At 37.8% G+C, this 16251-nt stretch overlaps 1 protein-coding gene across 8 annotated transcripts in view; it reads right to left on the reverse strand.

Annotated features, from left to right (window-relative positions):
• The window catches only part of pbx3b (pre-B-cell leukemia homeobox 3b), a 170093-nt gene extending 155721 nt beyond the window's left edge, over window positions 1-14372 (reverse strand). For 5 of the 8 annotated variants that reach the window (XM_061986117.1, XM_061986116.1, XM_061986113.1 and 2 more), the window contains exons 1-2: window positions 13006-14372; window positions 12541-12614 (exon numbers count right to left, since the gene is read on the reverse strand). In XM_061986117.1, the coding sequence (XP_061842101.1) occupies window positions 12541-12614; window positions 13006-13253 (322 nt within the window). In that variant the 5' untranslated portion in view covers window positions 13254-14372. Of the gene's footprint in view, window positions 1-12540; window positions 12621-13005 lie in introns of all 8 variants that reach the window. The other 3 variants (XM_061986112.1, XM_061986114.1, XM_061986109.1) reach the window with 1 other exon arrangement.
• Window positions 14373-16251: the final 1879 nt, after the last annotated feature.

Raw genomic sequence — 16251 nt, forward strand, 5'->3', positions numbered from 1 at the left:
CGAAAAATCCTGCCAAATAGGATTCCTAATCGCGGTTTGTTTTGTGGGGTTCTCACAAAACTTCAGGGATGGGGCTGGAGCCCAAAAGGAAAAAATCCACCACGTGGTGCAAATTTGAAACTTTTAACAGCGCAAGAGGGACTTTGTTCGACATTTCCTTTTGGTTTCTGTGAATAATGCATGAATACTAATGACTGAATTGCAGACGTACTGTATGCATGATTCGGGTATCTATCTGTGTGTGGGGGGGCTACGATTTGGTGGAGATCCAAATTAGGATTGTTTGGTCTTGGCATTGCTCTGCTGCACTCTCCCGCGTGCCAGCATACCATATTATCACTTTAAATCATCTTGCATAATGTTATGAAAAATGCTGTCAGTGTGATATGGAGGACATTTAATTGTCTCGGTCCTAATTACGAGCGCGTACGGGTGTAAGGGTGTACGCGTGGACGCGCTTTGTGCCAGGTTAGTTACTCTAACAGGTTAGTTAGTTACTCTTAGTTAATGGCTTACTGGTTGTATAATACGGCCATGCAGAATAAGGCATTAATAAGTACTTAATAATGACTACCGTATTTTTCGGAGTATAAGTCGCACCGGAGTATAAGTCGCACCTGCCGAAAATACATAATAAAGAAGGAAAAATATATATACAAATCGCACTGGAGCCCGGCCAAACTATGAAAAAAACTGCGACTTATAGTCCGAAAAATACGGTAATTAAAAGTGAATATGTTACTAAGTTGCATGTTATTTGGACACGAGGGGAATATGTAAGGGTTAGAGTTAGGGTTAGGGCAGGGGTCGGCAACCTTTACCAGTCAAAGAGCCATTTTGACCAGTTTCACAAATTATAGAAAACAATGGGAGCCGCAAAAAATTTTTTTTATTTTAAATGAAATAACACTGCATACGAAGGTTTTTTTTTGCTTTGTGCTATGTATAACCAGGAGTCCCAGACACGCTGCCCACACCTTTATGTGGAATTTGAAAGCTGGTGCGGCACGCGGGTTTTAATTGAATGGCGCTTGTCAGCGTCATGCGTGCCGTGATGGTACAGAATATAGCACCCACTACAGTCAGCGTGCCTGATCAGCCACACGTTGTATGGGGCTTCCGCTTAGCTCACGTTGGTAAGAGCAAGGCATACTTGGTCAACAACCACACAGCTCACACTGACGGTGGCGGTATAAAAAAAAACAAACTTTAACACTCTTACTAATAATGCGCCACACTGTGAACCCACACCAAACAAGAATGTCAAACAATTTTCGGGAGAACATCTGCACCGTAACACAACATAAACACAACAGGACAAATACCCAGAATCCCATGCAGCCCTAACTCTTCCGGTATACATTATACACCCCCCGCTACAAAACCCCGCCCACCTCAACCGACGCACAGAGGGGGGGGGTTGATGTGTGAGGGAGCAGGGTTCTGGTGGGGGCGGGGTTTGGTGGTAGCAGGGGTGTATAATGTAGCCCGGAAGAGTCAGGGCTGCATGGGATTCTGGGTGTGTGTTCTGTTGTGTTTATGTTGTGTTAAGGTGCAGATGTTCTCCCGAAATGTGTTTGTCATTCTTGTTTGGTTTTGGTTCAAAGTGTGGCGCATTATTAGTAAGAGTGTTAAAGTTGTTTTATATGACCACCGTCAGTGTAACCTATGTGGCTGTTGACCAAGTATGCCTTGCTGTCACGTATGTGTGCAGGCTATGCATATTGCATAACAAGTGTTGGGCTGGCACTATGTTAATACAGATTGTCGAGGGCGCCAAATATTGTACCATCATGGCACGCCCTTATTATAGCCTTAAGGGTGTAAATCGGTGAATATTAATCCCGGTAGTTTTCTGCGAGAGGCATTGAAATCCGGAAGTCTCACGGGAAAATTGGGGGGTTCAGCAAGTAAGCTGCTGAGCCGCATCAGAGTGATCAAAGAGCCGCATGCGGCTCCGGAGCCGCGGGTTGCCGACCCCTGGGCTAGGGTTAGGCTTACTAATAAGCAATAATTCTGAGGTTATTAAGGGAAGACTCTTAGTTAATGGCTTACTGGTTGTATAATAAGGCCATGCAGAATAAGGCATTAATAAGTACTTAATAATGACTACCGTATTTTTCGGAGTATAAGTCGCACCGGAGTATAAGTCGCACCTGCCGAAAATGCATAGTAAAGAAGGAAAAAAACATATATAAATCGCACTGGAGCCCGGCCAAACTATGAAAAAAACTGCGACTTATAGTCCGAAAAATACGGTAATTAAAGGTCAATATGTTACTAAGTTGCATGTTATTTGGACACTAGGGGAATATGTAAGGGTTAGGGTTAGGGTTATGGCTAGGGTTAGGTTAGGGTTAGGGTTATGCTTACTAATAAGCAATAATTCTGAGGTTATTGAGGGAAGACTCTTAGTTAATGGCTTACTGGTTGTATAATAAGGGCATGCAGAATAAGGCATTAATAAGTACTTAATAATGACTACCGTATTTTTCGGAGTATAAGTCCCACCGGAGTATAAGTCGCACCTGCCGAAAATGCATAATAAAGAAGGAAAAAAACATATATAAATCGCACTATGAAAAAAACTGCTACTTATAGTCCGAAAAATACGGTAAGCAAAAGTCGATATGTTACTAAGTTGCATGTTATTTGGACACTAGGGGAACATATAAGGGTTAGGGTTAGGGCTAGGGTTAGGGTTAGGCTTACTAATAAGCAATAATTCTGAGGTTATTGAGGGAAAACTCTTAGTTAATGGCTTACTGCAGGTACGTTGATGTACTCTGGGTGACCTCCACTTTTATGCAAGAGAAAGCCGTCCCCTTTTTTGTTTTTCCAAGCCTATCCAAGAGGAGGAAGAAGAGGAACAGCATTCCGCCGTTTGCCGTCATTAATCACAGCTTTCTGGGAGCAAGCGCATATTAATTTCTGTCATCCCAAACATCGTTTGGTATTGTTAAGCCACGGCTTAGTGCTCGTTCACCAGCAGACGCCGGGTCCTTGCTGCCGGTTGAGGGAAGACAGGGGCCTGTGTGGCTGTGTTTTCAGAGCAAGAGGCCTTTATCCCCGGGGCTCTGACACCAATTAAGCCATTTCACCGAGAGACGAAAACAGGGCCCGCTGTTTCAGTGTAACATGAGCCAGCACCTAGCCTGCTGGCCCCTCGCCATCGTTCCATTACTTCAGACACAAAAATGCACTTCAAGGACTTAGAATAATAAAAAAAGATGGTATGCTCAGCCAATGGTCATACCTTACTGACAGCTGGCTAAATTACAAAGGCAGGAGAGCCAGTGTTTATGCAGTGATCAGCGGCTGGGGTCATTGCCGTCTCCCAGTGCAATAGTTAATTAAAGGCACTGTGCATGCATATTTTATTTCATAGACAACATCAAAACAATTTAATAGTGGTGTGCCTCAACTCATATAGAAAAACGCTCAGTGTGCACTTCATTTTTCCCCACAGTTGCCTACTGGCAGGCAGCAGTGTGGAGCTTAACTCCGGGCTAACACGGAATAATGCAAGGTTTGTTATGAATTAAATATTAGAGATCTTAACACAGCAGCCAATAAGAATTATTTGCCTTATTAAAGCAGCAGAAGACGCTGATTAAAATTTCATCGCATAGCCGTCTTTTTTTCCTATTTCTGCCTTCAATACATCATTCTAATGTGGGAAACACTGAACGTTAGAGCGATGGGGAGAGGGTCTTCATTTGCTGGCTTGCAAATGAGAGAAATAACAACATGGATTTTTCTTCTTTTTTTTTTTTCCTACTTTGGAGAAACAACATTAGACAAGGGTGGTGATGTATTTTCACCAGAGTCTCAAACCCCCAAAAAAAGGAATTCTGCCACTGATAGCTCAGTTATGCTTTTATTTTTATTTTTTTTCTGTATTGTGTAGTTATAATTACCGTATTTTTCGGACTATAAGTCACAGTTTTTTTCATAGTTTGGCCGGGCTCCAGTGCGATTTATATATGTTTTTTTCTTTCTTTATTATGCATTTTCGGCAGGTGCGACTTATACTCCGGTGCGACTTATACTCCAAAAAAACGGTATATGCTTTTACTTGTAATTGTATTGAATTGTGGACCCCAGGAAGACTAGTGGGTTGTTGAGGCAACCAGCTAATGGGGATCCTTAATAAAAACCAAAAACCACAACCAGTTACAGCTCATTGTATTACCTATTCTGTGTTATATGTGTTTTACGACGTCATACCAATAACAGAGTAGTCATGTTGCTGCTTAGCGCTACTGATCAAGTTAAGAACTACATAACAGAAAATAGAGACGACCCCCTATGGCTTCAACAACATGGATTTTTCTTCCTTTTTTTTTCCTACTTTGGAGAAACAACATTAGACAAGGGTGGTGATGTATTTTCACCAGAGTCTCAAACCCCCAAAAAAAGGAATTCTGCCACTGATTGCTCAGTTATGCTTTTATTTTATTTTTTTTCTGTATTGTGTAGTTATAATTACCGTATTTTTCGGACTATAAGTCGCAGGTTTTTTTTGATAGTTTGGCCGGGCTCCAGTGCGATTTATATATGTTTTTTTCTTTCTTTATTATGCATTTTCGGCAGGTGCGACTTATACTCCGGTGCGACTTATACTCCGGTGCGACTTATACTCCGAAAAAAATGTATATGCTTTTACTTGTAATTGTATTGAATTGTGGACCCCAGGAAGACTAGTGGGTTGTTGAGGCAACCAGCTAATGGGGATCCTTAATAAAAAACAAAAAACAAAACCAGTTACAGCTCATTGTATTACCTATTCTGTGTTACATGTGTTTTATGTTGCCCGATTGCACCAAGAAAATGTCCTAGTTTGTGAACCCGTTCTCAAACAATGGCAATAGATACAAAAAAAATAAACAATTCTGATTCTGATTGCTTTCTATACATATATGTATAATTTCAAGGGACACGGTGTGTATGAGCACACACAGCAGCAATAAGGGCTCTTTACTCACTTAGAAAATAAAACACCTAGCAACGCATGCTATTGTCGAGCGACAGCAATGGACAGCCGGGCTCTTTTCAGCGTCCATGCACTCACAAATGATCGGTCATTTAGTTGTCCACATGTAATGTGTACAGAGTAAATGAACATTGTGGTGTCTATTGTCCCAAGAGGAAACACTAGAGCTAATGAAATAGGGACCTATAAATAGCAGAGTCATTACCGAGAGAGGACTTGCTTTGCCCCAGTCTTTTCACTCGAGACCTCCTGGTACTAAAAACCATGCATAGTAGCTCGCCCAGTCCAAAGACTTGGGAGTTAGCACATTGATACTGGAAAATGTTTAAAAACAAATTCAAAAACAGCAAGCTAATGGAACATTACGCGCTCTGCGGAAACATATCTTATTTTTTCCTGAATAAACTTTTTTTTTTCCTCCTGTGTGGGAAGTTTTTTTTAGAAACCCATTTTTTATGTGAAATGGTATGAAGTCGTAATGGCGGAAAAATGCAACCGAAACTTTTTAATTTCTTTTCAAGAAGCAGCCGCAGTTTCAAAACGCTATTAGGGTCAAAATATATAAATTCTTCAAAGTGATCTATTTTATACTGGACTCTAATTTTGAGCTTGGGTAACACTTTAGAACGGGGAACATATTCACCATTAATTAGTTGCTTATTAAAGTAACAGAGACTTAATTTTGAGTTATTTGGACACTAGGGCACCATATAAAGGGTTAGGGTTAGGGTTAGAGTTAAGGTTAGGGTTAGGCATAAAGAAAAAGAGTTGGTTAAGGTTAGGGCTAAGGGTTGGGGTGGGGCGATAGAAAAGAGTGAAAAAATAAGGGTTAGGGTTAGAGTTAGGGTTACTAATAAGCAATAATTCTGAGGTCATTGAGGGAACACTCTGAGTTAATGGCTTACTGGTTGTATAATAAGGCCATGCAGAATAAGGCATTAATAAGTACTTAATAATGACTAATTAAAAGTCTATATGTTACTAAGTTGCATGTTATTTGGACATTATGGGAACATATAAGGGTTAGGCTTAGGGTTACTAAAAAGCAATAATTCTGAGGTTATTGAGGGAAGACTCTTAGTTAATGGCTTACTGGTTGTATAATAAGGCCATGCAGAATAAGGCATTAATTAGTACTTAACAATGACTAATTAAAAGTCAATATGTTACTAAGTTGCATGTTATTTGGACACTAGGGGAACATTTAAGGGTTAGGGTTAGGATTAGGGTTAGGGTTAGGGTTACTAATAAGCAATAATTTTGAGGTTATTGAGGGAAGACTCTTAGTTAATGGCTTACTGGTTGTATAATAAGGCCATGCAGAATAAGGCATTAATAAGTACTTAATAATGACTAATTAAAAGTCAATATGTTACAAAGTTGCTTGTTATTTGGACACTAGGGGAACATATAAGGGTTAGGGTTAGGGTTAGGGTTACTAATAAGCAATAATGCTGAGGTTATTGAGGGAAGACTCTTAGTTAATGGCTTATTGGTTGTTTAATAAGGCCATGCAGAATAAGGCATTAATAAGTACTTAATAATGACTAATTAAAAGTCAATATGTTACTAAGTTGCATGTTATTTGGAAACTAGGGGAACATATAAGGGTTAGGGTTAGGGTTAGGGTTACTAATAAGAAATAATTCTGAGGTTATTGAGGGAAGACTCTTAGTTAATGACTTACTGGTTGTATAATAAGGCCATGCAGAATAAGGCATTAATAAGTACTTAATAATGACTAATTAAAAGTCAATATGTTACTAAGTTGCATGTTATTTGGACACTAGGGGAACATTTAAGGGTTAGGGTTAGGATAGGGTTAGGGTTAGGGTTACTAATAAGCAATAATTTTGAGGTTATTGAGGGAAGACTCTTAGTTAATGGCTTACTGGTTGTATAATAAGGCCATGCAGAATAAGGCATTAATAAGTACTTAATAATGACTAATTAAAAGTCAATATGTTACTAAGTTGCATGTTATTTGGACACTAGGGGGACATTTAAGGGTTAGGGTTAGGGTTAGGGTTACTAATAAGAAATAATTCTGAGGTTATTGAGGGAAGACTCTTAGTTATTGGCTTACTGGTTGTATAATAAGGCCTGGCAGAATAAGGCATTAATAAGTACTTAATAATGATTAATTAAAAGTCAATATGTTACTAAATTGCATGTTAATAAGCAACTAATTAACGGTGAATATGTGTTCCCCATACTAAAGTGTTACCTGAGCTTGTACTTGAAGTTAGTAGTATTTACTAGTTCTAGCGACAGAGAGCAAGTGGAGACTATGTAGCAGCCCCACGCCGACTCGTTTCAATCAATCCTGCCTTTTTGCATCCCAAGCAGCCTCTGCTGGCTGCCAACGCCTGAAGATAACTATTTCACCACCTCTGTCATGCCTAATTAACAACTCAGACAGTACAATACAGAAATTTCACAATTAACCTACTAAAATATTGTTGGAGGATGCTAATTGTTATGCCGGTTGCCATAAAGACTAATTTGCATAACGTATGTGCAAAAAAAAAACAAAAAAAAAACAATTATGAGCTGTTGCTCGCGCAGGAGCCCCGCGGAAAACGCTTCCAGCGACAAGAGAAGGAGGGCAAGAGAGAGAGGAAGGAAGAGAGAGGGAAATATGCAAGATGGCTGCAGATGGTGAGACACTACTGGATCATTGTGCAAAAGGCAGATAGCAGCAGTGCAAAGGCATCTATATATACACAACACAAAAGCATTGAGCCTCCCAAATGAAGCTGATGTATTCTTTGTTTTGTTATATTCCTGGTGCCCTTCTCTCTTTGCCTGGCTTGCCTTCATTTCCTTTTTTTTTTTTGTTTTTTTTGTGGGCTGATGGGGAATCAGAAGGTGTTTGGGAGCTTGCGTAGATAATAGCCATATCTCCCCGTGTCCACATAGAAGGGGGGAAGCACATGCGGCCCCGGCTATTGAAGACAGTCCGGGAACCCAGCTGTGTGTGAGCCATTGGGCACAACGCTATCTAGTCACTGCAGCCGCATCACCGGGGCTCCCAGACAAAAAAGCAGCCAAAGACAATTGTCTTTGCCGCTGAATAGCTTGCTGTTCTCTCCTGTGAGGGCAACTGGAGCTTTTTTTTCAACAGCAGCCAAAAAAAAACACAAAAGCAGAAGGAACGTCATATCGCCTTGCTATGTGTCTTTAAGCACAGAAATGGATGCAAATAATGAAAAAAATAATAATAGCCCAATCCGATTGAAATAAGCAGCCTCATTAAGTGTCAGGTAACATTGAGACGAGTGTTCCCAGCAGATTTCAAAAATGCTTATCTCCTTGCGCCTAACTCTATTTGCTGCAGGTAATGCTTTTAGTCCGCCTTGCTCGTGGTTAATTACCGCCTCATCCTGGCCTGTATTTAGTTAACGCCGTCTCCCCTGCTCAACATCACATACAGCATAGAGTCAATAAGCATCCCTGAAAGCATCTTTTTGCAGAAGGCCATCCAAACGTGCGAATGTCGTCCCTTAACTTGCCGTCTCTCCGCCTTTTGCGGATTGTTTTTGAAAGCAGCCGGATCAAAGGTCAGCAAAACAACAAGTCAATACGCCAAGCCAAAAGCAGCGCGATCATGCAGCTGAGAGAGCTGTGGAGAGGACTAAGCCCCTCAGTGGCGCTCCGTGATTTAGCCCTGTAATAGTTCTGTGTAATCTCTTTCTATTGATTAAACCTCACCTCAAAGAGGAGTCCTGCAACACAACCTCTCTTTTCCTGGTCCAAAATACCATATGGAGGTAATCTTTCACCTTTGTTATTCTTGCCTCTCCCGCTGCTGCTGCTGCTGTAAGCCACTCGTCCAAGCATGAAAGCAAGACAGCAGGTTAAAATAAACCCAGCGCACAGAAATAACAGCAAAACTCATCTGAATGCTTAGGCAATTTTCAGTGAAAATATATATATATATGTATGTCTGTGTGTGTGTGTATGTATATATATATATATATATATATATATATATATATATATATATATGTGTCTGTGTGTATATATATATATATATATATATATATATATATATATATATATATATATATATGTATATATATATATATAATACATATATATATATATATATATATATATATATATATATATATATATATATATATATATATATATCCATCCTTCCATCCATCCATTTTCTACTGCTTGTCCCGTATATATATATATATATATATATACTGTAAATATATATATGTATATATATATATATTTCAGGGTCTATATATATATATATATATATATTTGTCTCTTTGTGTATATATGTATATATATATATATATATATATATATATGTATGTGTGTGTATATACATATGTTTATATGTGTGTGTGTATATATATATATATATATTTATATATATATATATATATATATATATATATACATTTTATACCGCTTGTCCCATATATATATATATATATATATATATATATATATACATTTTCTACCGCTTGTCCCGTATATATATATATATATATATATATATATATATATATATATATATATATATATATATATATATATATATATATATATACATACATACATATATATATAAAAATATATATATATATATATATATATATATATATATATATATATATATATATATATATATATATATATATATATATACATTTTCTACCGCTCTATATATATATATATATATATATATATATATATATATATATATATATATATATATATATATATATATATATATACATACATACATATATATATATATATATATATGTATATATATATATATATATATATATATATATATATATATATATATATATATATATATATATATATATATATATATATATATATATATATATATACGTATGACACAAATGTGCCTTTTGTCCTAAAATTCAGAAACGGATAAAAACGGACAATTTGGTCGGTACGGCACAAACCGTTGGACTGAAAGACAAAGAATGTCTCTGACGTGACTTTTATCTGAAAGTAAATCCAAAGAAAGTGTACATGTGGGTGGCCCTAAAAACTCTCAATTTGGTGACAGGCAAATGACTTCATGCTGCTACCAAATCTCTCTTTTTTTTTTTCTTTTTCTTTTTTTTTTGCATAATGCTTGATTACCATATTAAAGTGAATGAATACTTCTAAGGCATTAGCAATGCAGAATATTACTGAAGCTCAACAAAAACAGTTAGGCAAGAGCCTGGAAGTTCTAAAAGTTGTTTTTAGTACAGTGAAATTATTATTATTTTTTTAAATTAGATGAATCACACTTTGGAATTTTTGATTAATTATAATTAATCACAGGTTATTACTTACTTGCTTGATTTAAATTAACTTAAAAAATATCCCAATATTTGGGCATAATTGCAAATTGTATCGTCACGATGACATTCAGTAACATTGTTTTTGAAAAAGGTTTAGGCTACGTGCATGCACTACATTTATTTGCTCAAAACATGGTAACAGTTTAATCTAAAGTCCAGTCAGACCGCATTTTTTTATTAAATTTGCCAGCAAACACACCAGTTGGAATCTCTTTACTAACATATGCATTGACCTGATCACTGACCGTAAAACAACCTTTCAGGTTAAGCTAAGGGAGCATGCACGGTCACAATCAATTGTATGGTTAATCTATGTATATACATGATTAATGCGATATTTTTTTGTGAGTTAACAGCCCTTCTTTATTAGGTCTCACTGTTGCGTAAATGCAGCTTTTAGAATAGTTTGCATTCAGTGCAAAAGATTATATTTGCACTAAACGAGTTCCTAAAAATATAGCAATTGCTCTTATCCATTACATCCTGGGATCGCTTTCAGTTCCAACATTTAAGACCATATCCATAGCTAGCGTACAGACCCCCGTGTGTCATGTGAGGGGACATGAAAAGGGCCACGGATTCCCTCTGAGCGATGCTACACGGGCCAGTGAAAGGTGCACTGTGTGCTGCAAAAACAAGGCGGTCAACAAGGCCACCACACCAGCTGAGCTCTGTCACTGACTCCCAACCACAGGTTACCCGTGCACAAACACACTCATAACACCTGCACTCATTTACATGCAAAAACCCCAGGAATACAACACAAGCATCTATAATTTTTCATCCGCAGCCTATTTTTCAGTTCCAGTTAAACCTGCTGTGCTTCCTTCATGTAAGTGTTCATTAAAAAATGCCAAGTGCAGGGCATTACATGAGTAGTAAATGTAAAAATATGTTTGAAGTTAATATAAAAGTCATTTACAAGTATTTATTGCACAATTAAAGCTGCATCGTTTCTTCTTTTTTCCCTTTGCTTTGTCTTAACAGCTAGGCGGCACGAAGCATGAGCACCTCGGCTTGACTATACTGTATTATACCGACCCTCTGTCTGCCTCTGTGGCCGCCACCTGAGTAGGGGGGGAGAGTTCATAAACTTTTATGATCTCCCCCGAGCCAATTTCCTCATAAACCGCACAAAGGTCACAAATCTGACAAGTTATCAGGTTGGCTAAAATGACTCCAAACTCACACCATTGTTTTCTTCCCATGCTTCTGAGAAAATGCAGTTATGTAAGACGCAATAGTTGATCATGTCTTTTGGCAAAAGCAGTGCAAAATGCAAGAATATTTTTTTTCAATAAAAAAAAAAAACTTGTTGTATGGTGGCAAGTGTGTCTGTTAAAAAAAAATGCAATATGAATTGTGAACTTTGTGAAAATGTCCAGTGTAGCAGCTTTTAACGTTTTCTTGGAAGGAAAACAGTGTGAAAACTTGTGACAATATCTACCTCAGACATAATACATTAAAAAAAAAAGTTTATATTGAGATATGCATGCATGACAATGAGGGCATGTTTTGCTATAATCTTGTAACTGTAACAGAAAACTGTCGTGGGAATAGTAAAAAAGTAACTTTGTCGACGTGCAGTGTGGCAGCTTTTAACGCTCGCTTGGAAAGAAAACGCTGTGAAAAATCTTGTGACAATATCAATCTCAGATATTATAATACATTATGCTTCCATTGAAATATGCATGGATGACAATGTGTGCATTAGTTGCTATAATTTTGGAAACTGTAGATATCAGTTGTACCAGAATAAAAAAAAAAACATAATTAAAGCACAATGTAGAAATATATTTAAAAAAAAGACAATTGCTGTTTTTAAACATACTTTGATTATATGCTGTATGATTTAAAACTTGAAGCAAAATTATTTGCTAATGATTATGATTTTTTTTTTTTTTTATCAAAGCAATTTGGGCTTAAATGATAGAGAAACATCTACCCATTTTAAATTGAATAAAAAAAATACACATTATGCATAGAAAACGACTTCTGTGACCACATGGTCATATTTAACAGCGTGACTAATTAAACCGGTCATAGGTTGCCCGTGACCTGGACTGCAGTCATTCCTCTCAATGGGAGGCGAGACATGTGTGTGTGTGTGTGTGTGTGTGTTACTATTCAATACAATATGATCATTAGGCTAATTTTGAAACACAACAACAAACAAACTCTTACCTGTCTTTTCCTTGATTTCGCAGAGAACGCTGAAGAGTGCTGGTTTCATTCTGTGACAGTTGAGTCCATGTTTCCTGTTTCAGTATAAGACAAGATAACATATTGATATAAGTTCACTGATATGTCACGTTATGCATTATTGACTATAAATGCCTTGCAGAAGCATCTGCCTAAGGTAACAACAACAACACTTTATTTACACTGTTGGGCCAGACTGTCATATAGCTATGTCAATAGGACTAAATGCCTATAATATGATGCGTTCAATAAACTTCTGGAAATCACATGCACACAAACTTTTTTTGTAACACATGGCTTAAAATATTGTCACATGTGCTTGAGGTTTTATGAGGCACTAAATACACCTGATTGCCTTTAAACGCACCCCCACAGCTCTACTTTTTTACGCATTAACTGACAATGACAATCTTTGAGAGAGTTACTAAATCATATAAAACAACCAACTTTGCTTGCGCCTCGTCCAGGCTTTGGTCGGTTATGGTCATAATTTGATGAAGAATGTCGCCAATGTCTTGCTTGCGCCCGTCTCCGTCCGAGCCGTCGTGTCCGTGCGGAGGCGGCAGGGCCATGCCCCCTTGTACCGAGTGGCCGGCCAGACTGACGCCGCCGATCGACTGCATGATGCGGGCTTGGTCGTCCATCGGTGCCGCTAAAGAGTCCGCGCACTGGGCCACGCAAATTGAAAAACTCATATATACGAAACGGGCTAGGAGACAAGGAAGATGCAACGGCAGTGTGGTCCGAAACACACACGCTTTAAAAAAAAAAAAAGAAGAAGGAAAATAGCAGCGATGTTGACGCGTAAAAGTGTCCAAATTACGCGCGGTCCAAAGTGTCAACACGGGAGACGGCGTTTGGAGAATATTGCATAAATATGCCTATTTAATGCAGAACTTCTCTGTCAAAACTGCCGATAGTTGTCCATCTTATCCAGCACGAATCTCCACGCCAATTTGTCTTTTTTTTTGTGGGATTTTCGCTCCTTTTTTTGGTGATCTCTCATTTATTGGCGCTCCGGTGCATCGCTTAAAAAATCCTCCCCGGGGCAGGCAAAAATATCCAACGCTGCAAATATTTAAAAAAAAAATATGTTTAAAAAAAAAAAAAGAAAAAAAAAAAAAGGTAGTGTCCAATGTGTTTTGATAGTAAAAAAAAATGTGCAAAAAGTTGTGAGATTTCTGCTTTTTTTTAAAAAAAAAAAAAAAAAAGAAGAAGAAGCTCAGGGTTAGAAATGAGTAAAGACGCGCTGGGTTACAAAAAAGCGATGCGCCAAAAATAGAAAATACAAAAAAAAAAAAAATATCTCACCTAGCTAGAATTTATGAGGTGCAGCCTGTGCGCCTGTGTGTGTTTTATGTTGTTTGATAGTGAGCGATTGACAGCGTGCCAATGCCACTCACTCAGTGCAGACGTGTCAGAGCGAGGCAACACGAGGGGGAGAGCAGCAGAAAAAAAAAAAAAAAAAATACACACGCAAAAAAAAAAAAAAAATAGAAAACTGAAAATGCACGCCCCGCCCTGCAGAGGAGGGGTCTAGGTTCCTGTCACGCAGCGAGGGAAAAAAAAAAGCCCCAAAATGTTAGGCGCGCGTACTTAGGCTGCTGATAGTGATGAAAGCGCGAGCGATCTGCGGGAAAAAGCCGTCCACGTGCGTGTCGTCCGTGCGTGTGCACATCCCCGCGTGGTAATCAAGATTTACTCCTGCGGAGCGAGGCAGGCAAATGCATAATAAGACTTTTTTCTTTCTTTTTTTTTCCCTTTTTTTTAACGCAGTTTGATGTAGAGCAGCGGCGCGCTCTCCTGCTAAAGGCTTTTTGGGGCTCACACACTATGGGCGAGCGGCAGACATGTTTATATGATTGCAAAGTCAGGGGCCGGCTCCACCAATCCACGTCTAGGAAGGACGGAGAGTGACGACGCGCGCGTCCTATTGCTCGGCGTGATGCGTGATGCCCAAAAGCCCACCCACTCAATCCCTCCGTCTTCACGCCGCTGCCCCCTCCTTCCTGCACAAGAGAAAAAGGGGGGGATGGCAACTTTTGATTGGTCGTTGCTAGGAGCGACATCCATTGCACAAAAGCAGGCGGCGCTGCTCGATGCTCCTCCGCAGTTGCCATGGCAGCAGACACGTTGTTGGGGCTGCAGGATGCAAAGGCAGCGATTATACTGTAAGACTTCAACCAGGGAGGGACTTTTTTGGATTTTTGATTTACATAAAGTTTTGAAAAAAAGGATAATGCACAAGAAATAAATAGGATTGATGATGAACTTTGAAAAAAAATGATAAATTAACAAAGGATTATAAACTGACATATATACTGTATAATTCAATTGAAATAATATATACATATAAATAATAATTTAATTGTAGGAGTATAAGTCGCACCTGCCGAAAATGCATAATAAAGAAGGAGAAAAACATATATAAGTCGCACTGGAGTATAAGTGGCATTTTTTGGGGGAAATGTATTTGATAAATCCCAACACCAAGAATAGACTACACTGTAAGACTTCAACCAGGGAGGGACTTTTATTTTGGATTTTGGATTTACATAACGTTTTGAAAAAAAGGATAATGCACAAGAAATAAATAGGATTGATGATGAACTTTGAAAAATATTATAAATTAACAAAGGATTATAAACTGACATATATACTGTATAATTCAATTGAAATAATAAATACATATAAATAATCATGTAATTGTAGGAGTATAAGTCGCACCTGCCAAAAATGCATACTAAAGAAGGAAAAAAACATATATAAGTCGCATTGGAGTATAAGTGGCATTTTTTGGGGGAAATGTATTTGATAAATCCCAACACCAAGAATAGACTATACTGTAAGACTTCAACCAGGGAGGGACTTTTTTTTTTTGGATTTTTGATTTACATAAAGTTTTGAAAAAAGGATAATGCACAAGAAATAAATAGGATTGATGATGAACTTTGAAAAAAATGATAAATTGACAAATGATTATAAACTGACATATATACTGTATAATTCAATTGAAATAATAAATAAAAATAAATAATCATTTAATTGTAGGAGTATAAGTCGCACCTGCCGAAAATGCATAATAAAGAAGGAGACAAACATATATAAGTCGCACTGGAGTATAAGTGGCATTTTTTGGGGGAATGTATTTGATAAATCCCAACACCAAGAATAGACATTTGAAAGGCAATTTAAAATAAATAAAGAATAGTGAACAACAGGCTGAATAATTGGACGTTATATGAGGCATAAATAACCAACTGAGAACGTGCCTGGTATGTTAACGCAGGGGTCGGCAACCCGCGGCTCTAGAGCGGCTCTTTAGCGCCGCCCTAGTGGCTCTCTGGAGCTTTTTAAAAAATTTATGAAAAATGGAAAAAGATGAGGGGGAAAAAAATCTATTTTTTGTTTTAATATGGTTTCTGTAGGAGGACAAACTTGACACAAGCCTCCCTAATTGTTACAAAGCACACTGTTTATATTAAACATGCTTCACTGATTCGAGTATTTGGCGAGCGCCGTTTTGTCCTACTAATTTTGGCGGTCCTTGAACTCACCGTAGTTTGTTTACACGTATAACTTTCTCCGACTTTCTAGCACGTGTTTTATGCCACTTCTTTTTCTGTCTCATTTTGTCCACCAAACTTTTAACGTTGTGCATGAAAGGTGAGTTTTGTTGATGTTATTGACTTG

The sequence above is a fragment of the Nerophis lumbriciformis genome, linkage group LG12 (assembly GCF_033978685.3).
Source record: "Nerophis lumbriciformis linkage group LG12, RoL_Nlum_v2.1, whole genome shotgun sequence".
Classification (NCBI taxonomy): Eukaryota; Metazoa; Chordata; class Actinopteri; order Syngnathiformes; family Syngnathidae; genus Nerophis; species Nerophis lumbriciformis.